At 43.5% G+C, this 26,775-nt stretch overlaps 2 protein-coding genes and 1 long non-coding RNA gene across 4 annotated transcripts in view; 1 reads left to right on the top strand and 2 right to left on the bottom strand.

Annotated features, from left to right (window-relative positions):
- The window catches only part of LOC142768961 (uncharacterized), a 3,859-nt gene extending 1,912 nt beyond the window's left edge, over window positions 1-1,947 (bottom strand). The window contains exon 1 of the long non-coding RNA XR_012885585.1: window positions 1,676-1,947. This is a non-coding gene — a long non-coding RNA (uncharacterized LOC142768961). The remainder of the gene's footprint in view (window positions 1-1,675) is intronic.
- A 10,025-nt stretch (window positions 1,948-11,972) lies between these two features.
- Window positions 11,973-15,453, bottom strand: CCDC53 (Coiled-coil domain containing 53). Its single transcript, XM_037416590.2, has 5 exons — window positions 15,387-15,453; window positions 14,839-15,003; window positions 14,209-14,460; window positions 13,547-13,611; window positions 11,973-12,597 (listed from the first exon to the last, which is right to left on the bottom strand). The coding sequence occupies exons 1-5, from the start codon at window positions 15,435-15,437 to the stop codon at window positions 12,507-12,509; spliced, it is 624 nt and encodes a 207-aa protein (XP_037272487.1). The 5' UTR covers window positions 15,438-15,453; the 3' UTR covers window positions 11,973-12,506.
- Window positions 15,454-15,617: 164 nt separating this feature from the next.
- Tnpo-SR (transportin 3) overlaps window positions 15,618-26,775 on the top strand; it is a 54,416-nt gene continuing 43,258 nt past the window's right edge. The window contains exons 1-6 of one of the 2 annotated variants that reach the window (XM_075871579.1): window positions 15,618-15,890; window positions 19,893-19,982; window positions 21,674-21,787; window positions 24,092-24,165; window positions 24,794-24,857; window positions 25,049-25,141. In XM_075871579.1, the coding sequence (XP_075727694.1) occupies window positions 15,765-15,890; window positions 19,893-19,982; window positions 21,674-21,787; window positions 24,092-24,165; window positions 24,794-24,857; window positions 25,049-25,141 (561 nt within the window). In that variant the 5' untranslated portion in view covers window positions 15,618-15,764. Of the gene's footprint in view, window positions 15,900-19,892; window positions 19,983-21,673; window positions 21,788-24,091; window positions 24,166-24,793; window positions 24,858-25,048; window positions 25,142-26,775 lie in introns of both variants that reach the window. The other variant, XM_075871578.1, reaches the window with a different exon arrangement.

Below are 26,775 nucleotides of genomic sequence, written 5' to 3'. Positions count from 1 at the left end.
TGCATTGACAGCACCTTCAATGATACCACAACACATACATCATGGTATGCACTTTCATCAAGTATCTATTGCATGTAACCTGTGTTATTAAATATGAATTTTATTTCAAATACAACTAATGTAGCTTTCATCAGGCTGCTCATACTGCGACGATTATACCTATAATGTCATACATTGGTGTCCCTAAATTACTATTGTGTGCTGCGAAATTATGCTCATCAGTTTCAACGATTCTGGTTGGCTAAAATAGCAATACCCTCCACTTAAGCATCACAGGCTGTGTAATGAAAAAAAAAAACAACGAAAATGGTGGAAATACTAAGACACGAGGCACCCACCTCTAACCACACACCATCGCAATAAAGCATGCAAGCTTCTGCAACAATTTCTGGGAACCAGAATCTTGGAAGCTATTGACCGCGATTAAGCAATGAGATTTGATGAAACTGATTTTTGAATTTCTATAACTCCTTCGGTTCCAATAGCTTGAAAACTTGCAGTCTATATTTATTATTCTGAAATAAATACGGTGTCCAATTTTACATTTCAACGGCAATACGTGCATGACTTATGCATGCTTACCGTGATTTATGACATTATCGCGAGTTTTCAGTGATAATTAAAATATTCACTCTGCACATACCACGGATCCCGTTAACATCTGTAGCGCATGCCTAGAGAGTTTCGTTTATCCAATATACTGTTAAGCTTGTCAATAAACAGAAAATGTCATTGGAGGTCGTGCTCTAAACTATAATTAATGCTCATACACGTAAAAGTGCTTAGCAAAAATTCAACACCAAGGTTGAGCGAGGTGTATAGAATATTTATTAAACAAAAAAATCCAAACATAGTGTAAAAGAAAGCAGAGTAAAATAGACGGTGCTCGAACGCGTGTACTAATGACTCAATTAGTGCTCGCACAGTAAAGTACAGCCATTGGGCGACATTTAGCATTACAATATTCGTTAGAAAAAACAGTTTTAGGTAAACGAATGGCTAAAAAAGCGAGGATTCAGGCCGCATGAGGCAACCTATGTTGCTGGTGTATACCACAATTTCGAATTTAACTAAACGAGCTGCATGAACACTCAAGCGTAAGCGCAACCTTTGGGAGCTGTATCTACGACGATGCAACACGCTGCACACGAACACGCATCAACTCGAGTATCACGGTAATTTATAAAGACGCGTGCTGGCGCGGATGCATACACCGACGTACATTCGGCCTACGCAAGGAAAAAAACATCTCTGATAGTAGTCATAACGGATAACGATACTGTAGCTGTTTGAAATGGAACGTACAGCAGATGAAATTGCCTATCAGACAGGCTTACGCCCCCTTGGCATGATCAACGTCTACAGCTAACAAATACCTCAGAATTATTAAACAAAAATGGTGGTCACTCGCGAGCAGGGCCACCCTTTAACACCACTGCCGACAGAGGCGGCCACCGCCACAACTCTGCTGAAATCTGCCGCCGGATTCCCGCTGCGCGTGCATGCTTCACACTCCACACAAAAGAAGAAAACTTGTCGCCGTGCTCCCATCTTTCTTATCTCTTCTACCCCCCCCCCCCCCCCCCCCGTTTGTCGTCGCTCGCCCTGGCTTACATCACGTCTCTTCCTCTCTTCTCCTTCTTCCGCTTACCTACATCTTTACTTGCGGGCTTACCTACATCTTTACGTGCTTGCGGGAGCCAGCTGAGCGCGACCCGTGTTGGACACAAAACAGTACGCTGGGGAAAAAAAAAAAATGCCAGCGTATCCACGGAGTGAATGATGGGGAGTGGGGTGAAGAATTCGTCCGTCCATTCGTTCTTGCTTCCGTCCGTCCATGCGTCCGTCAGTGTGACCGTCCGTGCGTCCATCAGCCCGTCCGTGCGTGCGTTCGTCCATGCAGCCGCCCCTGCGTTCGTTCATGCATCCATCCATGCATCTGTCTATGTGCCCGTTCGTCCATCTATTCAACACTCCAAGTACCACCATCTCGCATCTTTTCATCATATATTCGATGGATGGATGGATGCTATGAGCGTCCCCTTTATAACGGGGTGGTGACAAGTATGCCACCAGGCTCGACAAAAAAAAAAAAAACCTTTTTTTTTCTTTTTATGTTGGCCTAATGCCTCTACTTCGATAAATTCTATCTTAATGGAAAAAAAAGGTAAATTTTCAGCTTAAGTTCTCTGCCATTTACGGCACACTGTCCATATTTTATTTTTCCAATATTTATTTTTGTCCTTTCTCTCTAATTTTCTGCCACCAATACTCTAACCGTCTCTTACTTATTTCAATCGCGGGTGTGTTCAGCTTTCCATTGTTGTCCCTAAAACCCAAGGCTTCCTGTAGGCTCGTGCCCAAACGTACACCTGGGTGGATATCTCCACATTCAATCAGAACATGCTCCGCCGTTTCCTTATCTTTCCCGCAGCATGTGCATTGTTCTTCTTCTTTACTGAATCTTGCTTTATAACTACGCGTTCTAAGGCAACCCGATCTCGCTTCAAACAGTAAAGCGCTTCCCCTTGAATTATCGTAAAATGCCTCCCTCCTTATTTCATTTTTGCCCTTTCGGTAGTTACTCAAAGCCGGTTTTTTCTCCATAGCTGCCATCCAGTAAATCCTCTCCGCCTCCCTGGCTTTTCCCTTAACGCTCTTTGTTGACATATGGCTTACAATACCAGCCGTATATTTACTAGTGAGTCTTCTAGTTCTTTTTCTCCACTGTGTGTCCACGCTCTTCCTATACAAATAACGGAACACCTTCTCTGCCCATCTACTCTCCTTCATATTTCTTAGCCTTTCTTCGAACCTTATTTTGCTCTGCGCTTCCCTCGCCTCAAAACCTGCCCACCCCATATCGCCCTTCACAGCCTCGTTTGTCGTCTTCCCGTGAGCACCCAACGCGAGGCGTCCCACAGTCCTTTGATTTACATCCATTCCCGCTTGCACCTCTGCCCTCATGCACACCACTGAGTTCCCAAAAGTAAGCCCTGGAACCATTACACCCTTCCACAGACCTCGAAGCACCTCATACCTATTGTATCCCCACAACGCTCTGTGCTTCATTATTGCCGCATTCCTCTTTCCTTTTGCTGCCGAGGCTTTTTCCTGTACCTCCATGTATCTATCACTCTCATTTACCCATACTCCAAGGTACTTGTATTCACTTACCCTCGGTATTTCTTGGCCTTGTATGGACACCGTCTGATCACAGGGATCATTGAATACCATCAATCCACACTTCGTTACACTGAATCCTAGTCCAAGAGCTTCACCTTCCCTTCCGCATATATTCGCCAGCTGCTGTATATCATCTCGACTGTCCGCAAATAAGACGATATCGTCCGCATAAAATAAACCTGGAAGCTTCTGCTCAATCATCATGCCGCCCTGTTTGTGTGACAGATTAAAACCAATGTTGCTACCTTCTAGCGCTTTTTCCATACTCACCATGTACAGCATGAATAACAGCGGGGACAAAGGACATCCCTGTCTCAGACCCCTGCTAACCTCAACGTTCTCTTTGCTACGCATTCCTTCCCACTCTATGCAAACTGTATTTTCTCGGTATATCTCCCTCAAAAGCTGTATATTCCCCATATAAAAGCACCGCCATCCAGCGGACATTCTAAGGACTAAACGAGAGGTGGCACACGCACACTTTCTTACGGCTTGCGCTTCGGGTCCACTTTCCACCTGTAACCACCTCGAGTTCATGGTATATACTAGTTCACTGTATTCATGGCACTGCGGCCGAACGCTCGCTAAACCTTTCGAAAACCAAGGAGGTTACGCCCAGCGAGTATGACGTAGCAAACTTTTTCAGTCAGATAGTGCTCAATGTACATGCCAATGTCTGCTAATGGGAAATGAGAGGCGGAGAATTCGGCTTTTACTTTCTTACGGCTTGCGCTTCGTATCTACTTCCCATTTTTAACCACCTCGAGTTCATTCATGGTATATACAAGTTCATTGTATTCATGGCACTGCGGCTCAGCGCTCGCTAAACCTTTCTAAAGCTAAGGAGGTTACACCCAGCGAGTATAACGTAGCAACCCTTTCTTGTCAGATAGTGCTCAATGTACATGTCAATGGCTGCTAATGGTGATCGCAGCCTGCGCGTTAACTAAAAGCCGAATGCTCCTGTCTCTCATTCCTCATTAGCAGCCATTGACATGTACATTGAGCACTATTTTTTATTGTTCAACAACGCACAGAAGAAGTTTCTCACCGGCACCACCTTGGAGGTCAAAATGTTATACTTGTTACATACTACGGGGGACGAACGGGTGCCGTTATAAGGAGTTTTGCCCCTAAAAAGTGAATTCTCGGGACTGCAAAAAGGTTTGCGTTAACTCTTGTTTTATTCTCGGGTGCAAGTTCACCGTACCTACGTTGGTTTATAGAAAGTGTTTTTTTACTGTGTGTTAGAAATTTGGCGGATGTGCCAGGTGTTGTTAGTTGTTACGTTTGGACCGGCAGTTCATCTGGGCAGACGCCATTGTGCGTAAGCCGGTCTGCTAGGGATGCTTTCAACCCCATCGGCGCCCAGTCTGCAACACGCTGTCCTGTAGATGTTCCAGGAAGCAGTCGAGTCCCAGCGAAAGATTCGTGAGACAAGGCTTTTGTCGAATGGGCTCGGACCGCGTGGGACGGCGCCACTGTGACTGGTCTCATTAAGACAACCTCTTGACTCGGCTATTGTCATCTACGCGAGGCCATCGCGAAGTACCGACAGCCCGAAAGTGTCGGAACGCGTCGAAGAAGCCGTTCTCAGGAGTCGAGCGTTTGCGCTGCCATGTTCGAGAGGGTTCTGGAAGCCGGTAGCTGAAAGCAGCCATGGACCGCTGCTGACCTTCGGGTCAGCGACCATCTCCCCGGAGGAGCTCAGCTTTCCCTCTCTGGACTCTACATCCTCGCTCTGTGGTGCCTCCAAGGCGTGGGCCAGGTGCATCATTATGTGGTGCGCTTGTGCTACCATTGGACCTTTTCGCCCAGCCGAGTGGTGCAATATCTGCACCCTTTCTGGTGGGTGGACCACATAAACTTCGTCACCTGATTAGTGACAAGAGTGGTGACTGCCTCCTTCGGAACTCCGTGTAAGGAGACGGCGGGCCATAAAAGCCGCAGACATTATGTGGAATCATGAGATGAATCATGAACTGAATCTCTCTTGTACATAATGCGGGATATTCTGGATCCCTGTACAGTTACTATCTTTCACCTATCATGTAAATAAATCTTCGTTCTATCTCTCTTACGAGCGCATCTCCTCACTAGCGAAGATAAGCTATGCAGACGACGGCGGGGAGCGAGCTACCGTAAAGAAACCCGCCGTACCCACCATCGGTCCCGAGCTCTTAACAACTGGTGGCAGCGGTGGGATGCCATCATCAACTTCCTACCCATTACAGTGTGATGCCAAGCCCCTCTCGAGTGATGGAACAAAGTCCAGAACCACAGCGACTTGGATCCAACGAGCTGACCCCTGTTAATCATCGCTGCAGTCGACGCCTAAGTGGCGAGGGTCCTGAATTTTCACCCTTGTCGACTTCCCTTTGAATCTCAACGGCTGTGAACGGGCACGCAACCGACATGCAGCTAACATTTTAGAGAACCAGCCGATGCTACCCAAGCCTTTCTACGGTGACAGCTATGAGGACGCAGAGGACCAGGTTGAACACTTTGAACACGTCGCACAGACTAATGAAAATGGGGCAGATCGCAAACTTGGAAGCATTTACTTTGTGCTGGAAGACAGCACACCAACGTGGCATCAAAACCATGAAGCTGCCTTCCAGTCGTGGAAAGACTTTCGACGTGAGCTGCTCGTTGCTTTCCTGAATACAGATCGCAAAGAAAGATCCGCAGCTGCGCTCCAGACAAGAAATCGGCGCAATAACTAAAGTGTGGCCATGTATGTGAAAGAAATGTCTCACCTGTTTCGCCGAGCGGATCTAAATATGAGTGAAGACAGGAAGCTGCGTCATCTGAAGCGAGGCGTGAAGCGGTCATCTCTACCAAACGTGCCAGTACCGCAAGGCAGGACTATGTGGTTTGCCCGTCAATGCACCTCGACTACGAAACGGTGCGCACCCCTTTGAAGTAAGAATAGCTGTCGAGTGTTGAAAGCTCACGTGGTTTCTAAAAACACCGACCTCGAGCAACGACCATGGGGAGGCATAGATCGCCGAGGCCCCGCTCTTCAGTAAGCTCCCCAAGGTATCGTTCCCCAAGCCCGCGTCAGAAAAACTATAGTCAGCGACCTGTGGAGGCAAGAGCGCCCTCGGTGAGAATAAAAAAAAAAAAAAACTCTATCGCCGACTCTAAACGACAACCGTCTCGAAAACCGGTGTTTCGTTAATGACGCTGCTTCTAATTTACGTGTGTTGGTTGACGGCTACGAAGTCATCGCACTGGTGGATGCAGGCGCACGTTATTTAGAGGTAAGTAGCGGGCTGTCTAAAATACCGAAGAAAGTGCTGGCTTCTTAGGAGGAACCACGAATTTTCCCAGCCGGAGGGCACCCCATCGACCCAACTGTAGTATGGACAGCAAAAATCAGAATACAGGGTCTTACGTACGTCGCCAGTTTCATTGAGATGCCGGAGTGCTCAAGGGCGTTGAGCGGAATGCTCAAGAGACTTCAATATCGTCATGGATTTCTTACGAGCTAACAGCGCTGTAATCAACTTGCAAGAATCGTCTGTCTCATCCTCAACTAGGCACGCTATTGCTACGTATATGACCGTTTTATTGCAGATGTCGACGTCATAGTGGCGCCAAGATCGAGCATATCTCCCACAGTGACCAAAAAAGCATTCAAAGAATTCCAAGGATTTTCTGACACCGCCTTGATACCCCAAAAAGGGACCTGCATGGCGCGAGACATTGTTAAGTCATGTGAAGGATGTACGAATGTTTTCCTCTTGAAAATGAGGCGCAACACGTTGCAAAGTGAACCGTCAGTACCAGTCTGAATGATGTTGTCCTGGTTGCAGAGCTGCGCACTTTCGAAACCAATGAGTCTGATTTGCAAGACGTGGAGTCTGTCCTTGCAGCCATTGACATGGAGCCAGGGCTACTACCAAGTCTACAACTACCAAGAAAAACAATAGAAGCGAGTTTTTGGCACTGCTTAACAAATCTTCGTTGTAGCTGTTTCTTATTCTAGGGCACAAGTTCACCCTACCTAGGTTGGTTTATTAGAAGTGTTCTACTGGGGTGCATTACAATGCACCCCAGTAATGTGCAGCAGTGGAAGGAAGATGAGTTTCCATAATTTATTTGAAAGACTAATCAAATTGGTTATTTTCCATTTGGCAACTTTTCAACAGTATTCACATATCTGATTAAATGTTTAAAAATAGCTTTTCCTTTGTCGTATCTAAATACTTGAGTTGTTAGTCTCCTAGTTTACAGAAAAATACAAGTCCAGCTGATTCAATGACATATATTCTTTTTCTTGTTACATAACCATAAATAGCCCATCCACTTGTTCACGTCTTGTGAAATGTGGAGGAACACAGAAACTGGTTCCGTCATCTCAGAGTATATCACAATGCGGCAACAGCATTTGCTCAATTGCACCAGTCTCGAGACATGTCCAACAGAACAGGGCAGAGAACAAAAACCCGCTTCACGTGTATCTCGCCTTGCACATAGTTTTGCTCAAATGCATACAACACATTCAGAAATTGAGTGACTAAAATATGTGTAATACCAAATTTCATACCGAGCCCCTTCAGAAGAGTCCACAGCTGGATCGATTTGTGAGCTATGGAAAGTAATAAATATTGAGCAATGTTGATTTTGAGGGTACAGCCACCGGGTCATCGCGAAGCAGCATTGATTTTTCCACGAGGTTCAGGGGCAGTTTAAAATTTCGACCGATGACCGTAAGTACGGCACCTCCGTTCAATCTGTTGTGCAACTGTTCCCACAAGGGGAACTTTCTTAAGCCTCAAAGATGCGTAGAACCAACCACCACAATTGTTGTCTTACTAGTTGTGAAACTGCGTTCCAAAACCCAGACAGGCAATTTGCCGATTTTGTGGGAATAAGCAGACTGTCACGTCATCTAGGAACGGCAACACAAAAACAAACAAGTTCATTTAATAGTTGGTCTGCTAATCAAAAGGTGACACAACAATCTGCACACACCTAAAGTCCCTAAAAAATTTAAGTAGTGCCAACTGTGTCCCTTTGCCTTTGCCTCCTCTCTCAACAGCTTCAGCAGCGACCCTATACAGCGTCCAGCAAGAAACTGCAGACACAGGCATACCCTCTCCCGGCGCACAGGAGAGTAAGCCGGTGTCGTCGTGGAAGCAAAATAAAATGTGACCAAGCACAAACAAGATGCCGCTAGCACTACCTAAACTACCTAGCACAAGGGACAGGGCGTGCCTGCACACTGACACGAACCGCACTACTTTAGTTACTTCTAGGGAGTTTACCCACTCCAGACATCTGGACCAATGGCCGTCCAAATTTCGATACATAGAGCCTAAGGGGAGTTTCGCAACTCGTATGATTGAATAACACGGAGGTCGCGGTGCTTCTGCAACCATGTTGGTAGTCACTGTGGCAACGACTTGAAATGCTCGCATGGGAAAGCCTGTGAGGTGTACCTTTTGGTTCGTTCTAGCTCAAATACAGGGAAGGTGAATATGATCGGGCAATGTCCGAGCTGATTGATTGATTGACATGTGGGGTTTAACGTCCCAAAAACACCATATGATTATGAGAGACGCCGTAGTGGAGGGCTCCGGAAATTTGGACCACCTGGGGTTCTTTAACGTGCACCCAAATCTGAGCACACGGGCCTACAACGTTTCCGCCTCCATCGGAAATGCAGCCGCCGCAGCCGGGATTCAAACCCGCGACCTGCAGGTCAGCAGCCGAGTACCTTAGCCACTAGACCACCGCGGCGGGGCGAAATGTCCGAGCTGCTACATTGTAAAACCAGCCTGCACTACATAACTCCAGTTTAAGATTGATTGATTGATATGTGGCGTTTAACGTCCCAAAACCACCATATGATTATGAGAGACGCCGTAGTGGAGGGCTCCGGAAATTTCGACCACCTGGGGTTCTTTAACGTGCACCCAAATCTGAACTCCAGTTGAAGAGCCCTTGCTGATGCAATAGATGGTAGTGTTGTTAGAACAGGAAAAGAGCATTTGCAACAAGCTGCGCTTGCAGTTGAGAATTAGAGTGGACAAGATGGAGAAATCAACTCTTTGATTAGCCTCGAAATGTAAAGTAGAGCACATTACAATTACTGACAGTGAACATAAAATTACATGCTTGCTTTAGGATGTAAAAAGAAAAAAAGTAGAATGGCACATGAAAAACACCAGTAGTGCAAGAGGCTGCAATGACCAAAACAAGTGTTTTTAGTATCTCAATCGCTTGCGCAAAATGCAGCTTACAACATGAGGCTCTCTATAGTAAGTTAGGGGTCGTGGCATGAATCGTAGAACTTTACCATAAGTAGCTTAAAAAGAAACAGTTTTTTTAATGTGTACAGAACAATGACCAAACTAAATAATCGGGAGTTTATGTGGTATGGCTACATCATCCTAGATACACAGAACATATTAAAACACTTATGTTTTCAAACTACGAAAGTCTCATTTCTCCAAACACATATTCGTTAAGTAGTGGCACTGTACAATAATAGTTTTTGTAAACCAGACAGTCAGTGGGCGATCTAACTACGTTTAACTTTTTCATAAGGTGATTTTCTATATCGAAATGTTGCCTTTGGGAGAAAAACCCAAAAATAAAAGCAAATTGATTCTACCCTGTTTATACTGGAAAAACAACTAGATTGCTTGGACTTTTTGAGATGATGCCTAAACATGTAGCTAAGTAGAGTTCAAGCTCACCAATTTAAAAAAAAAATCAATAGATGGAGAGTATGGGAGAAAGGGAATTGGACCATAAGCAAAATAAGCAATCACAGCTGAGAAGGAACGCCACTGCATACATCATGCATGCTATTAACACATCTTTTGACTCAACACAAAGCACTCCCGCTGTGACCTCTGTGCTGCTCCAGTTGAACTCTATGATCAAATCCTACAACGACTTAATATTCCAGCTAGCTTACTGAACACGAAAAATGTCTGCCCCTTCAAACAAAGACCTACAAAATACACCGGTGACGAACAGCCGCATGGTAACGGAATGTTTGAGGTCCGTTCTACTATGGAACAATCTCACGAGCTTTCTAGCAAGGCGTTACATTACGGAGAAGCGTCAAATTCACTCCAGTGCTATGCATTTTAGACAAAATACCAACTTTTCGTCCAGTTGAAGCTAGGCTTAATGAGATCTTAATGAAGTGCTTCCTTGAGTGAATGAGTACACCAAGTAAAACTTTTGCAAAGCGTGCAGGTGACATTGAATATACTCAAACCTCGATGCAGTTGAACCCCTTTATAAGAGTCAAGCTCTAAACAGTGATTCTTGTCTTTTATACAAGATGTCCCTTATAAGCTGTGTACCTCCTATGCATTTTTTTATCAACCCGTATTTTACTTTAGTGACATTGAATATACTCAAACCTCGATGCAGTTGAACCCCTTTATAAGAGTCAAGCTCTAGACAGCGATTCTTGTCTTTTATACAAGATGTCCCTTATAAGCTGTGTACCTCCTATGCATTTTTTTATCAACCCGTATTTTACTTTAGACACACTGGCGCCTCTTATACCCATTTGTCTCTTATATCAGGGTCTCTTATAAAAGGGTTTGGCTGTATAAGAAACTCGGATAATACGAAATATCGGTTATAACGAAGTAAATGGTAAATGACCTTGCAATAAATATGATGTAAGGAATAAACCTTTGTAATTCTGAATAAATTTTCAGATATAATAAAGTTACTTTCGTGTAAGATGCTACTTCATTATAATTAGGTTAGAGTGTATATGCATTCACGAACGGCAATTACTGTTTGTAAAATATGGAATCATAATGAGATGTGACAAGCTCTTAACAGGGCGATTTTACATGACCAACATGCTAAATGCCTAAAAAAAAAAGGAATCTAAATGGTGGGCGGGTGACTTTAGATGTGTGCCGTCTAGTAAACACGGGGAACGATGATGGGCAATGCAGGAATAACATGGACTAGAGGAACTTGCTAACATTTTCACTGTTGCCTGCTGCCACTTGGGAATAAGATGGTACGCAGAAGGCTTTATAATCAAAGCACCTCGTTTTGGGTAACGACAATTAGGACGCCACATTTCCAGCACAATCGAAGCTACTTGTGGGGACACACGCACGAGTATTGTATTCACTTACGCTCTGAAAGCAAGTACAAAAGAGGAACTTCCAGAAAGTTGTGTCACTCTAAAATGTTTCATGCAAGACTTTAACACGTTTGTGTTAAGCACCTACAAGAATTCCGAGGAAGCACCGAACATCCCTGCGATGGTAAAACACAACGAAGTGACTCTCACTTAGTAAAATTACACACCACAAGAACATAACCTCCAGACGACACTCCATGTTACAAACAATAAGCACACACAAGATGAGCAGCTATGTAAATTATAATAAATGTTTCACGTTGCAATTAGTTACATGAAATCGCTCACAAGACTGCAACTACATGGCATGCATCTGACAATACAACTTATTTCAAAGGAATGGTAATGCAGTGGCCTTTCACCATCCATGCAGAAACACAGATGACGGAGTGAAGCAATCGAGATTGCTAACAAACCTACGAAAATGCTGCTAGCCTTCTTGCTATCACAAATGAATATTCAGATGAATGTGTGTGTAAATCTGAATCTAGCCTTAGCTGCTCCATAAGGCAGCAGGCTAAAAAAAAAAAAAAAAGCCAGCAGCACGAAAAAATTAGGAACCAGCAGCACACCCTGTGATCATTTTTAACACAACAGTTTACGAAAAATCAATTCTCTGATGCTCATTTAGGGGACTGCATTTAACCGGTATAAACAGAGCTTTATTGACGCGAGACTCTCTAGTCTTTCAGCAAAATATATCCACAAGCTATACTTCCAATACAGAACTATAAATACAACAAGGTTAGTGCATCACGTAATGGCTGGTTCGAGACAATTGACGCGGCGCTCAATTAGCACAATTTCCTACACTCGAACCATCACTGTACAAAAAAACTTAAGGTTTGTTTTTTGGTAAACACAAACACTTCTAGCGTATATAGCTGTCTGAACCGGTGAAAATAATGCTTGAAACTGACTGTCGAAGCTCATCCTTACACATTAGCAAAGGCGGTCAAGCCCCAAGACACTACAGGTTGGTTAAGTTATGGTCGAGCACTATGCACAGCGAGTTGGGGTGACACCCGCTCACTGAAAATTGCCTTTACGGGTGCTTCGAGGCCCCATGAACGTCGGTTCGAGCGTGGCGGCCCTGTTTGGTGCGAATTCATCCAGCCGGGTGGCTGAGGCTGCCGCACGTGGAATGTGAATGCTAACATGGAACTTTGCCGCATCAATCGCCGAGGCTGCTGTCGTCGGTGGTGTTGCCGTCCGCCGGACATGGAGATGTTGGAGCACCAGGGGGCGCCGGTGCATCGGGATTACTGCAAGGCCCACAAATAATAAGCACTTGAACACTTGCAGGCAAGAGCATCCTCCTTTTGAAAGCAGTCAGCTGTCTGCACGAACCCAAGCAAAGGTGAACAAATTATGGTTAAAAACATTCAAGTTGGGAAAATGATTGTCTAACAGATGGTAAATAGTTGGACAAAACAACATGTCAAGCATGTCTGCACAACTGTTCGTTGGCTTGGAAGCATTGCTGGAACTTTTGCTTTGAATACTGCTGGTGCAGCCAAATACACCATGCATCTCTCAAACGCCTTCAGATTCACTCTTCCTAACTACTGATAACAGAACAGAAAGCGTGTCTTCCAGATATCAACCTTTGACCTCTCATGTTTCAAGTTATTCAATAAGATCGTTTTCACGGAAGATTTTATCATCTAAAACTCTGCAATGTGTTCATATAGCCTTCACAGCATACTTCAGCAAACTTAGCTTATGTGTGAAAGATTAAAATTCTTTTCTGCAGATCAAATGCTATCTTTTTTTTTCCGGTCACTAATAAGAGGGCTGTCATGACTCACAACAGAGGAGTTGCCTTCTTGCACAAGAAACACTTAAAATAAATAATCACCCTTCGAAAATGTCTCAGCAAATGTTCTGTAAATAGAATTCATGATTAGTAATTTAGGCTTTTATGTATGCATCATTGCACTGTAGCCTGCTCCTATCTGTGTATTTGGCTCTGACAGTACGTTAACGAACAAGTAAATACACGAACAAAACATTCTATGTGCACGCAGTGCATGTTCTGCCATGCACTGCCTCTGATAACACCGTTGAGCGAGGGCTACCCTGGACGTGTTACCCCGATAAACTAACAAAGCAAGCTTATTAGAGGCAAGATACTGATGAGTGCAGAACAGAGAGAAAACACAGGTGCACGAAAAACATCAATTAAAGAAAAATAATAAGCCACCAACTTACTCTAGTATGCTGGGATCCACGTTTTCCTGACGCATCTTGATTTGAACAGCGCCCAAAGGAATACCCTGCATTCACAGAAACGAACGATGAATACTAGTATCGCCTGCCAACAGTAATGTGCAAGAAATCTATGCATGTCCATGAAGCGTATGTTGATGATGAGACGAAAGAGTTTGCATTGAATTATGAATTGTGGCCTTGTAATTCAAGAATGATTGTCACCTAATGACGTCACACTGCCATGATGTCGCTAAGAAGCTGCCCTCTCATTATCGAAATTGTAGCTGTTCTTCTAAGGAAGGGGTATTAAACTATATTACATGCATTTCTAGCAAGTATATTAGTCTTTTTAGGGTTCTCGACACTGGTGTTTTTCGATAAAGCAACAATCTGAAAGTATATATATTTCACGTTGGTAATCCTTTAACACACACTTTAAGCAGGTGTCCCCAGTGATCTTAAATTGGCGCTATCCTGTGTTAGGTTATTCCATTTTATGTCGGTGGGCTTCTTAATTTCGTCACTATCTGACCCACTGTCACTATCGTCTCTAGTAGGCATTATGTTGCATATGTAATGTGGTGCCGCAGCTATAAAACAAGAAGTACACTGCTTTTTCACTGCCTCAGCAGGAATATCAGCAAGGTTTCAGAGTCACTTACAACATTGAGCATCTTGAAGTATTTTGAGAACCTAGGATCCTTGGAGATTGTGTTCGTTGGCGCGGCCGGAGGCTGCGTCACCGAGTCTGCCGCCATGATGGGTTCGGCATTTGTCTCGACCGTGGAGCCTTTCGACTGCTTCTGCTGCGACTGATTGGCAGCGGCCTGTGCCGTATTTGGCCGGTCTTGTGCATCTGGCTTGGCTTCAGCGGCACCGGTTGTTACATTTTCAAGCCCAGGAATCGAAGATAGCTGAAACAGTAGAAAGCAAACAAACTTGGTGAACTAACACACTGGATCAGCACGTGATTTTACAAACTGGGCAATTTCGATGATTTTATAACACTTATAACCATTAGTGCAAACATGCATATTTGCACAAGCATGCTCTATCACCTTGAAAATCAACCGACATTAAGTATTTTCGAGCTCTGAGAGAACAGAGCAGAATAGATGCCCAAACGCGGCCGGTAGTTAACTGCAGCAATTAGAGCTTCATCCGTATGGATCCAAGCGCGGTTGACAGGACTCGTGTGTCACAGGTATTGAACTAACTATGCGTTGATTACGTGACAAATAGACGAATCACCAACAATATTATGCTGTCACTGCGCAGCTCAATGCCTTTACCTTTGCCTCTAGGATGCACATGGAGGCTTCCAGTCGCTGTATTCTGATGAGCAGGTCTTCTAATTTCTCGTCGCAAACTGTCGCAAAGTGGTTCAGAAATGAAGTTGTTCTTGTCAGGAAGTAGTTGAGGAAAGCCAAAGTTCGCTTCTGTTGGATGGGCGGGACCTAGAAGGAGACGTAGACAATAAGGATCGGAACGAACGAACCTGCAAACACGTAGACATCGCGAGGCCGAAACTGGCGCGAACAATTGCAGCCACACAGGCCGTGCATCAGGAACGCAACGTCGCATTCAAAGCGTGGAAAGAAGACGCAGTGCCGCGAAAATCGCCTCAAGGCCATCTACAAGCCGACAACGCACCCGATTTTTCGGACCAAAAACTATTCTAAAATACACCCACTACGGACGCATGAATGACTTCGTGTTCATAGGACATAGCGCCATTTACAACAAACGGGGAAGCTTGATGTTCGTTACGTTAATAACACAAGCAAATAGAATTCCTTGATAGCTTCTTTTAGAAATTTAAGCACGATTTTGTATTTACCTTGGCATAATCAACGCCGGGACCGATAATCGGCAACCCGTCGTCGTCCATGTTGCTTATAACAGGCCCGCACTTAAGCTTTGTAACTTTTAAGTTCATTTTAACACGTAATCATATACTACTGAAAATTTATATAATAGCTTAAAAGTTTGCAAAAAATTAATTCAAGTTTGTGCGTTTGAGTTTAAAAACAAAATAGCACAAACAAATTAGACTGCTGCGGAGCTTCGTTTAATGGCGGTTAGCAGTTGATGGGGGCTCTCTTTGACATTCAATCATTTTCCGAGCGTGATACGCTTAATTGCGGACGTTCGGCGGGGCGCGCAATCAGCGCGAACGTGTAGGCTGCGTTCACCCGAGTGCGCAGACAGCGTCGCAATGGACGACGCGGCGAACATGCCGTCGCTGCAAGCGGTCGTCCAAGCCATCCACGCGCTGTACACACAACCCGACACCACGGGCAAGGAGAAAGCATCGGTGTGGCTCGGCGAACTGCAGAGATCCGTGAGTTTTGTGAGCTCCAACTTTCATGTTCACCACTGCGAAAAACGAAGCTAGCGCGATCGTGTTTTTTTTGGTGGTTCGGGACGGTATCTCCCCCGAAAGGGATGGACGAGACGTCGAAATGCTGTGACGATGTGTTGTAAACGATAAAGGATTGTGTGAGGCAATCGCGAAGCTCTCAGATGACGGCTAGCTCTCTGTATGTAGGTTTCCAAGACCTTTTCTTTTACTTTTCTCTCTGTGTTCACCTTCCTGTTGGCGTTCGAGTCTTCGCCGCTACGCACCGTTGAAAGCGCGTTTCCGATCCCACTCCGAAACCTATCGGCCTGCACAGGACCGGTTTTCGTTGCTGTATTTTGACGTTTATAGATCACGTTTTCTTCACCGTTCGTGCGTAGACGTGCGTCGCGCGTCAGCCTACTTCTGGGCGCTTTCGCTTGGCGACACTGTCGGCCTTTTCGACATCCGAAAAATTCCACGCCGTTTTCTTTTCAAAAGGAAATTCATTGCCCCAACTGTTTCGAATAACTGACCGTCACGTGCAAGTTTCTGGCCCCGATTTCGCGTGCAAGCTGCCTCGACGAGACGTTCTGCTCATTCGTCTAGCGCGCAGTTCTAGTATGTGAAAAAATAAATAAATAGCGATATTGAAAACATAAACGTGCCCATTTCAACTAGTACTGTGTTAATGGAAAGGAACGAAATCATGTGGATCTACATTCTCTGCTGTTTTTCATTTATTTCCAAGTGGTTGTAGACTGGGTGGTGATAAAAAGCGGCTAGAGTCATGTCGCAATCGGGAACCCTTTAAGCCTGCTTTTATTGCCACCAACATCAGAGCATGATGACAGCAGTGTATTGTGCTGTTCGGATTTCTTCTCATCCTTCCTGTACCCAAGAGCACAGTGCTCGTGATGAACAGCATCGTCTTGCGCGGAACTCGTGCAGAACACAATAGATACCTTCATTTGGATTCAATACTGAACTCGTTTGACTGCTGAGTGTCATTACAGATTTGTACTTTCATATATGACATTGCCGAAGGAAAGATCTATCGTAATACTTGGGGCAGCTTTACTGTTCTTTGAGGTCAGAATGAAAGTGTTGTGGGCTAAGCTGTGCCGAGCCAAGTACGAAAGGACAGACATGCAATGTTGGCTGTGTTCCGATTCTGGGCAGCATCGTAGACAGTCTACGCTGACAGCTTAGAAGGCAGCATCGAGTTCATGCTGTCCGAGGAACGGAACTAGTCTGAATGACTTCTATGCGATGTGACGCCACCTCGCGCTGAGAAAAGGAACCTAAGAAAAGCAGATGTTAATGTTATTTTTTTTTACTTCTGTCGCATTGAACTCTACAAAAGTAGCTCGCAATAATTGCCTGGAGAAGCGTCTGATTGTGCGCAGATGACTGTACCAGTAAGATTCGAGCTATCTGAGGGCTTTGCTGTCCTAACAAGACGGCGGCTCAGCGAAGTAGCCTGCATCGTTTTCGTCTCCAATGCCGTCATCTCGAAGCTGTCTATTTTGCTGGCTTCATCAAATCGGAATGGGACTTAAAATGGCAGCCGTGCACTTAGTGGTCTACGGCAAGTATTGGAACACACCCGTAGTACTTGTGAAAAAAAGGAGGGAGCAGCTGGAAACACTTTCGTGTAAAAAGCTTCACCATGCTGTTCAAAGCATTGGGGTTTAGGTACAGACAATAGATTGTAAGTGGTAGAAAGAATCGGGAGGGAATTGTCTAATCGGTGGCTAAAATCAAGGCAGCAATGAAATTTAAAATTTCACTCGGTATAATACATTATAGTAGCTACAGATATGTCATATGAACTGCCGTCTGGTTGAATGTGTGCAGCTTCAGCCGTCTAACAGTGTTGTGAAATTGAGTGGCAGTTACAAATAGAAGAAAAGCATGACATGCATCATGAGGAGTCATTTACGGCGCTTTGTCAGCCTCCCAGACTGGGAATTAGTGCACATGTGTTGTTGCGGGATGGTGGGATTTTAACCATCACAAGTGCTTGTTTCACCAAGTTCTAGTCTATTGTAATTGCAAGGCAAATACAAGCTTATGTAATACATACAGCATCTTGCGGTCCCAAAGTTTGAAACTGTCAAGTGAGGTACATAAAAGGTGACATCACATGCATTGAAGCTTCTAGAAGCCATGATGTAGTACTTCTAAGTTGAAGGATGCAGGTTCGATTCCCTACCACAGCATTTTCATTTTGATGGAGGTGAAACACAACACTTGTGAATGTCGGAGTAGTCAAGCCCGTTAAACAGACCCTCGTTTTTTGGGCAGGGGTGTGGGGGGTTTACTGACACCATTTAAAGTTCCCACAAGCAACACACAGCAATGAGCTATATTTACTGAGTGCTCTTTAAAGGGACACTAAAGTCAAATAATTTACGTCAGAATGAAAGCTCAATGTATGACATCTAAAACGACAGTATTATCAACAACAGTGCCCTACTTACGGAGAAATCAAGGTAAATGCACAAGAACACATGAGCCGCAATAGGACATTCTCAAAATGATCCGGATGTCGTCAGACGAACTGCCTACAATCACTAGTAATCGATCTAGCTGCACTAAATAAAGAAGCTCTCGTGCATCAAGAGATGCAATAAAACGCATCTCTTGATGCGTTTTATTGCATCTCTTGATGCACGAGAGCTTCTTTATATGTTTAATGTTTGTTTGTGTTTATATGTTTAAATAATGTTTGTTTGTGTTTGATTCAAGGAAAAAAGAACCGCCAGATGTTACTATACGAAATGGCGTGAGTGATTAAAAAATTCAACTAAAATCAACGTAGACTTCATAGTTGCTTGTATAGTGTCCCTTTAACACTTTTGGGACCCCAAGAAGTTTGGCCGTTATTGGGTAGTCCAGAAAACCTTATTTTATTAGGGCACCCAAAGTTACTGATATTAATGTTTATGGTATCGAATTATACAGCCAGGAGTTATTTTTCAAACACGGTCAGTTTGATACCACAAATATATTAACAGTGGTATGAAAAAATCATCAATTGAAAAACATTGTAAACATGAACAAAGAAATTATATAGAACCATTAACACTGCTCTGAACAGGCTAAGCATAAAAAGAAATTGAAATATACATTTTAAGCGCAAGAAGCACACACGATTATCCTGTAAATATAAGCTCTGTAAATACAAAAGTTTTCATGTACATAAAATACCATTACACTTGGTGCCTTTCATACCACCCTGCGAAGCAGTTTTGCGATGTGGTAAAACACAGGTCTTCTATGCATGCTTCAAAGAAATCATTTGCTTTCTGTTCAAGTTTTCTTGTTCATTGCATAATTCACTGTTCCTGATATATGTATATATATATATTTTTGGCTGGTGCCGTTATCCCTGAGGAGCGTAGTTTCGTGTAGGAGCATCAAGATCACTGTGAGACCTCCAACAACAGTCTCTCTCGCTGTACTTCGGCTTCTGAAAAATATTCGTCCAAGCATATTTATGTATGCTGTTGCATAGCTCTCCAATAACTTGAACAATAAAAAACAGAGTCGACACCGCTTACGAAGCGCCGCGGGGCACTACGTAACGCGGCTCCAAGATTCGCTCTCTGCTGCCTCCACGCACGAAACTGCACTCCCTGCGCTGTCGCCTGCAAGTAGTCCAGCCTGAAAGAAGTGGATGCGCTGCAGACAAGAGCCCTAACCTTCAGAACACATCGGATCAACTTACACCGACGCGCACCAGCAATAACAAGGCCCAAGCACAAAGCTGAAGTCACTCTTGGACGACCGCTGATGTTTTGGGCAGTTTGACGAGCTCTCGTCGTATGCACCTAAATCAAAAGTGTTCATGTCGTCTTCCGAGCCTGTGCTGATGTCATAATTTGAATATTTCAGCCCAGATGCACGAGAATCCCTCGAAATTCGCTGACAAGAGTATAGCCACCTTGCACGTGTTCTCTGTCTTACAACATGTGCACTGTGTGTGCTTGCTTGCAGGTCTGTGCCTGGAGGATCGCAGACGAACTCTTGCAGCAGAATGTGGATCTCGAGTCCTGCTACTTCGCGGCTCAGACCATGCGAACAAAAGTAAGCCAACAGCTCGTCTCTTCTTTATTTTTTTTTTTAGAAGTTAGTCGCTATTAAAAAGAATATGCTGGAGTAAACAGGAAGTACGATAAAAAAAAAAAATCTTAAATGAGCCGCCACCTAACGCCACCGAAACCAAATTGCCGGCACATTGTGTCCAATAGTCTTTTTTCTCTCTCTCTCTCTTAAATGTGGGGTGGGTTGTGGTAGAGCTCATTTCACATCAGTTTCTAGCTGTGTACAAGATGATACTGATGCTGGACTTCCTTCAGAACACCCGTGTCGCCTTGAAGGCATTATTGCAGGAAAGACAGCTTGAGAATTACTCGTTAAGGTGTTAACAATAACCTTCACCTATTTCGGACGAGTGTGTCTTGTCCACCTTAGATGTGTCCCAATGAGGTTTTTAAATGCGAATGCATTTCTTGCTTGCTTCCAGTTTTTGTAAACCGACATTTCACATGTTTTTCTCGATTTTTGTTTAGAAAATGTTGTCTCATGAAGGTGATGCCTGCATTGCTCGTGCATCATCGTAAAAGAGATTTTTCTTCAACATACAGCATTTCACGTGCTAATGGTTCATATACAGAAGTTGGCCTTGATGACTTGACATCTTATTTTCGCCAATTTCTTGACAGTGGCATTATTCAATTAATTGTGAAAGATGTTAATAGACAATTGGTCGATAAACCTTTTTATGCTAAGTTGCCTCAACATACACTTCATATTTCTTTCCGTCAGAGTGTGCTCTTTAGAACCAAAACAACTGATATCGAGGGGAATAAAATTTTTGATAGGAAAATGCTAAAATATAATACAGTTGAGGGGTTAGTTAGCAATAAAACCTACAAAACAAAATTATATGTATGCAAAAGGAATACTGTAGACTCCTAGTAAATGGAAGATTTATGGAATGCCCACCTAAATAGAACCAATACCTCTAATATGATTGGTTTCATACCTTGATAATGCTTACCTGTTCACCTTTCTGTAAATTACTGCTGGTAAATGGCACATATTTTCCTGGTCCATGCAAGTTCCATTTAACAAGAGTCCGCTGTGATAAGTTAACATTACCAAGGGTAACGGAAAGCTTCAACAGAGTCAATACATAATAGAAATTGTGACTACCAGACACAGAAGCCCATTCTTCCTGCGACAAGTTCTTGTATCGCACAGTTTGTGGAAAATGTGCATAAAAAAAAAGGTGTAAATCAAACACCTTCCCTATCAGTACAAAGTGAAGCGTGATACACACAAAATTGAAAAAAAAAAAAAAGGCCGTGAACTTGGTTTTTGGAGCTCATAAGAAAAAAACAAAACAAGGAAGTGACACATGATGCACTAGAAAAACAGCAGGAATTGCCGAGCCAAGCATAATTAAGTTGCTCATTATTTAAAGAAAAACAATTCTGTAATGATGTCTAAATCACAGGCCCTTATGTCATCACCTGCACAAGTGATCTTAGTTTGCAACAATGAAATAAAGTTTTTGCACAACACTTTCTCACTGTTTCCACCAATAAACCCAATCGATTTGTAGCTCTAGTGTGCAGTGCAGGAAAATTTTATATGTTACAGCAGTTGGGAGATGAAAGGCTTTTACTTGACATCGTCCTTTCTTCTGAGGGTATGTATTCTGACAATCTTATGAGGTATTATTCTTTCGTGTTTGTCATGCACCATAACAGATCCAGTACGTGTTCCACGAACTGCCTCCGGAATCCCACGCATCTTTGCGAGATTCGCTCATGGAGCACTTGGCAAAGGTCAGCAAAGACACGGCACCCGTTATTGTTACACAGGTAAGCCTGGCGTGTTTTTCATCTCGTTGACATCTGTAATATCGCGTGCGAAAAGCGTGGAATTGTGCCAGGGGTCGAAACAAATGAATTCTGCAATTATTGCGTGTTTGAAGGGCCCATTCATTACAATGTGCTTAGATATACTTAGTCATCATAATTACCAAAAGCATAGACAATGTGAGCAGCTGTCTAGGTTTGCTTTACATTTGTGTAGTTCTCCCTTTGATGATTTGCAAAAGGAAGAATTGTGACATGGGAATCGTACAGCGCCTACAGGTGGCGCAACAGTCTCTTGCCCCATTGCGCCGCTAGCGCCACGAGTGGCAACTTGCGGCCACTTCAGTTTCAATTGGTGTGCTACGAATCGTCGTTTGCATCAACGCCCATGTTGTATGCAAATCCATGTGTGAAAAGGCGACACACATGGATTTTGGAGAAAGTTAACCATGCATGATTCTTTTGGTGCCTCAAATAAAGACAAAGGATATGAATTTACAGAATGAATTATGTTTTCTGTGCGACATAGCACAGACTTCTAACAGAAAGTTTCGAAATGGGGATTTGCAAGGCCGGCCAGTGTAAAGATCGAAGCATAGGCACTCACCCTGGATGTTTGTTAACATTAGTTCTTGTCATTTGACCTACTTATTGTTGAGTAAACGATGCCATTTGGGTCTGACGAACATGCTACTCTAGTGGCTAAGGCACTCGGACGCTGATCTGCAGGTCGTGGTATTGAATCCCAGCTGCGGCGGCCGCGTTTTAGATGGAAGCGGAAATGCTTCAGGCCGATGCGCCTAGATTCAGGTGCACACTAATAAACCCCAAGTAGTCGACATTTTCCGGAGCCCTCCACGATGGCGTCTCTCATAACCATATGGTGTTTTTGTGATGCTGAACCCCACTTATCAATGAATCAATCAAGGCTAGAAATTGAGAAGACACACACGGGACCGAGTTACGCTTAGAAGCATGGCGATTTGGGCTAGTTGGTATGACATGACGATTGTTATAGTGCGAGAACAGAACGGCGACAAAGGGGTCCAAAGGGTTGTGTTTTCGTGCTATAACAATCTCCAGTTACACTGTTGCTTTCTGCTCGTGAAGGCGAAGCTGAATCATCCTTTGAGGTAATTGTTTTATTATTATGTGAAGGACCCAAGGGCATGGTGCTTTCACAATTTTGCAAGGCAGGAAATTGAAACTCACATAACAATTGTAATGCATAAGCAAAAATGTTAAACGAGTACTTAAGGTTCAATGACTGGTAACGTGCAGTAGATTAAATGATATGCCATCTGGCTTCACTTTGACAAAATGAGAATAACACACTGGCTCTAATGAATTATTGAAGGATTGAGCTGGATGAGCAACATAAGCGAGATTTTTTATAAAATGGGAAATGCTGTTTTGTTCCGGGTTTCATTCTTATGCCATGACTTATCGCTAGCTGGTCGGCTTCTTATGTAGCATTGGCGGTGATCACAGTGTGGATGTAGAATAATTTTTGAAGTAATGATAAACAGTCGATGGGGCCTGTTTTCTTCTTGCTGCAAAGCAGAATAGTCTGTATGTAACGACAGTTGTATGATGTAATCATAGTTTATGATCGGTTGCGTTTCCAAATCTTGTATTCGTACCTGTGCTACTCCGTATGAAACGTTACAAGGAAGGTTGTTGAAAAGTCAAGGTGCCGTACAAGTAATTTTGTATCACCTGTTAGCTGGTAACGTAAAATGAGGGAGTGAAAGAAAAACAGAGAAAGTTAGTACATGGGTAATGTAAGTTGACCTGGTTCATATTTGACAAATGACCAGTTATCAGTTCAGGAGTTGGCATCAGGGGAGATTACCGATGCAAAATAAGGCCCCTTGTTTCATTATTTGAGAGCCTGGGGTGTCTCGGTGACGGTCATGCTACGAGGAGGAACTTGAGGTAGCGGGTTTGATTCCCGACTGCTGCAGCCATTTCTGCCGAGATTGGAACAGAAAAACAACGTTCATGAAGAACCCAGGGTTGTTGAATCAAACGAGTCTCCACCACCTACTTGAACATTGCCAGTGATAACTTATGTAGCTTCAGAGTCAAAGCCAATTATAGTCGGTTTGGGTCATTCGACTCCGTAATTTAGCACTCATTCGTCCCATAACTCAGAGAAGTGTTAGCTGACGGAATAAGAATATGCAGCGCATTTCTACACAGTGCGCAATAGCTGGCCCTCGTTTACATTTGATTGTGCTCGTATGGGACTGTAGTGCGTGCATTTCTAAGCCTAAACATTCATTTTTTTTTCTGATGTTCTAGTTGTCTCTTGCCATGGCCGATCTTGCCCTGCAGATGGCGTCCTGGAAGTCCTTTGTTGTTGACCTAATATCGAGGTAAGGGCATGCCGTCAGATGAATAACTGTTATGGATTTATTCAGGTTCCATCAATTCAGTTTTAGCTTCCCCTGTTCAGTTGAGAAAGGATGGCACTGATAGAGCCTTTGTTGTCTCCGTGCATCAGAAATCGGTGCTCTAAAATCCCGAGTTCGAGTTTACGCACATGTGCTCCAAGGTTTCATGATGTCAAGATGCTGGGTAGGAGTAAAGACTCAAAGGCATGAGAACATTTATAAGCGCTTTTTATCAACAATCATGGTGGCGACCACATCAGTTGGGCGTCTGTTGTCTCGTTTGCCACGGAACGCACGTTTTTTAAGTCGTACTGTTGATTTGTAAGCTTCGCTTAGCTGCCCCTGTGGCCTACTGGCTGTGACCCTTGCGCCTGCGTGGTTGGAACGTATATTCTGTGGGTCGTCAACTTTCCATTGAAGTTGCTAGTTGCGCTTGTGGTGTGTAGTTCTGTGTGCCCGTCGCGTCTTTTCTTGTGCTACATAACAATTTTCTGCAAGCACCAACTAGGCTAAGAACGAGTCCTTCTGCTTGTCAAAATGTAGACTGTGGCAGACATTTGTCATTCAACCATTGTTGATTGCGTTTTGTTTCTCTTTCTCTGCGGCATAGGTTCGGCTGCAGTATCACTCACATTCCCGTTCTTCTCGAAGTGCTGACCGTGCTGCCCGAAGAGGTCAGTTTTTTCACATTTTCTTCATCATTCGCTGTTGGTCTAGAGGAATTCAAAAGATTCAAAAAGCAGGATTTAAATTTAAAGGATTCCTGTCTTTCTCGAGAAGTGTTTGCTGGTTACGCGGCAGAAGTGATTAAAAGATCGTTTTGTGGGATAGTTGTGTCCATTTCGTTCCTTCCGTGCGCTCGCAGCTCAACAGTCGGCCACTCCGGCTTGGCGCGAACCGGCGCAACGAGATCATTGAACTCTTCAATCAAGTTTCGGGGCAGGTGGTGCAACTGCTGGTAAGTGCGGACGGCCCTTGTTCACACTTCATCTGCTTGCCTATCTCGAGCCACACAGCAGAGCCGTACTTAACTCATTGTTTAGTTGCTTATGCAGTTGGAACCCCTTTGTAGGAGTCATGCATTAGGGAAACATTTTTGTCCGTTATATCAGTTGTCTCTTAAGAGCAAAGTGTTATGTATGCGTTTTCTTATCAACCTCTGTTTCAATGTTGTTGCTCTGGTGTCTCGTACGTCAAGGTCTTTTATGAATAGGTTCAACTGTACTGCTACCACAGTCATGGGCTAGAATAAAGGGTTCATTGTTTGTGGAATCAGGCAGTGGTTCGGCTAATAAAGTAGGAATAGTAATACAGTAGATTCTCATTAAACGCAACCTCAGGGGACCATGAAAATGTATTCCATTTAAACGGGAGTTCTGTTTACTCAGAGAGTAGTAAGGCTGCGAAATAGAAGTATGAAATTACTCTCACTACACGTCAAAATGATGTTAAGTGAAGCCAGCATACTGTGTACATAGCAACCTCATTTTCATAGACTAAAACAATAAATCAAGGGGTTCATTACTGAGTCTGTTACTATTTTTACTTTATATTAATGACCTTCCTCACATATTACCCATGGCTCACTGAGTTTTATATGCTGACGATACTACCATTTTCTTTGCTGCTGGATGTGTTATTGCTCTCATTAATAAATTAAATTATACACATTATAGCATGTCCAAGTGGTGTCTGGAAAACCATCTAATTGTCAGTCAGAGTAAGTTTAAGTTAATGTTTTTTAGATATCCTCAGCGTAAGATAACTCTTTCACCGGTGATCACAATTTCACTAGTATCAATAAAAGGGTATAATTTCTTGACGTTCACCTCAACGCTGACCTTAAGTTCGATCTCCATATTGCTCATGTTAGGAAATGACAGCATTCGTGCATTACTTCTCCTATTTTCTATAACCCTCGTGTTTTTCTCATAATGCACTCCTGTCTATGTATTTCGCTTTCATTTATGCTAATATCACTTATGGCATCGCTTCATCACGTAAAACTTATCGGTGCCACCTTTCATCCATACAGCATTTACCAATTCGAGCCCTTTGCGTTACTTTCAGCATTCCTCGTGACAGTAATACCTCTCACCTTCCTCCTGGCTATAACATCCTAAATGTTAACAATTTATTTAGCTTCAATCTAATTATGTTTCTGCATAATCAATTAACAACTAAACTTTCTACCACTTTCATTGATTTGGAATTTTAACTAAAACTAACTCCACCAGGTTTCTGGCTAACAATAATTTTCTATTATCTAAACTTCATACTAAGGGGGTAAATCATCGTCACACTTCTATGTCATCTCAGTATAGAATGCTTAACCCTGATCACTCAAATGTAAAATTTCTTCAAGTTTCTTCCAAAACTCATTGTAAAAAATACTTGAATTTATGATGTTTCCTTTCTTCTTTAGTTTTACCAGAATGGTTTGGTTGTGTATTGTACTTATCATATTTTGTGCATTTTGGTTTCATGCCTTCTTGTTTTATTTCTCATGTGTACTGCTAGTTATGTTTTTACTGTTTAAGCTGCTGCTGATCCTTGCTTTATTTATTTGTAACAGTCACTAAGGGTCCAGTT

This window comes from Rhipicephalus microplus, chromosome 8 (assembly GCF_043290135.1).
Source record: "Rhipicephalus microplus isolate Deutch F79 chromosome 8, USDA_Rmic, whole genome shotgun sequence".
In the NCBI taxonomy this organism is placed as follows: domain Eukaryota; kingdom Metazoa; phylum Arthropoda; class Arachnida; order Ixodida; family Ixodidae; genus Rhipicephalus; species Rhipicephalus microplus.
This window is presented reverse-complemented; position numbering and strand designations above follow the sequence as displayed.

Excerpts from the sequence above, each read along its gene's own strand:
- CCDC53 (XM_037416590.2), bottom strand. The coding sequence starts at position 15,437 with ATGGACGACGACGGGTTGCCGATTATCGGTCCCGGCGTTGATTATGCC. Across the intron at positions 15,004-15,386 it reads CCGGCGTTGATTATGCCAAG|GTCCCGCCCATCCAACAGAA; the intron begins GTAAATACAAAA and ends GTCTCCTTCTAG. Across the intron at positions 13,612-14,208 it reads ACTTCAAGATGCTCAATGTT|GGTATTCCTTTGGGCGCTGT; the intron begins GTAAGTGACTCT and ends CTGTGAATGCAG.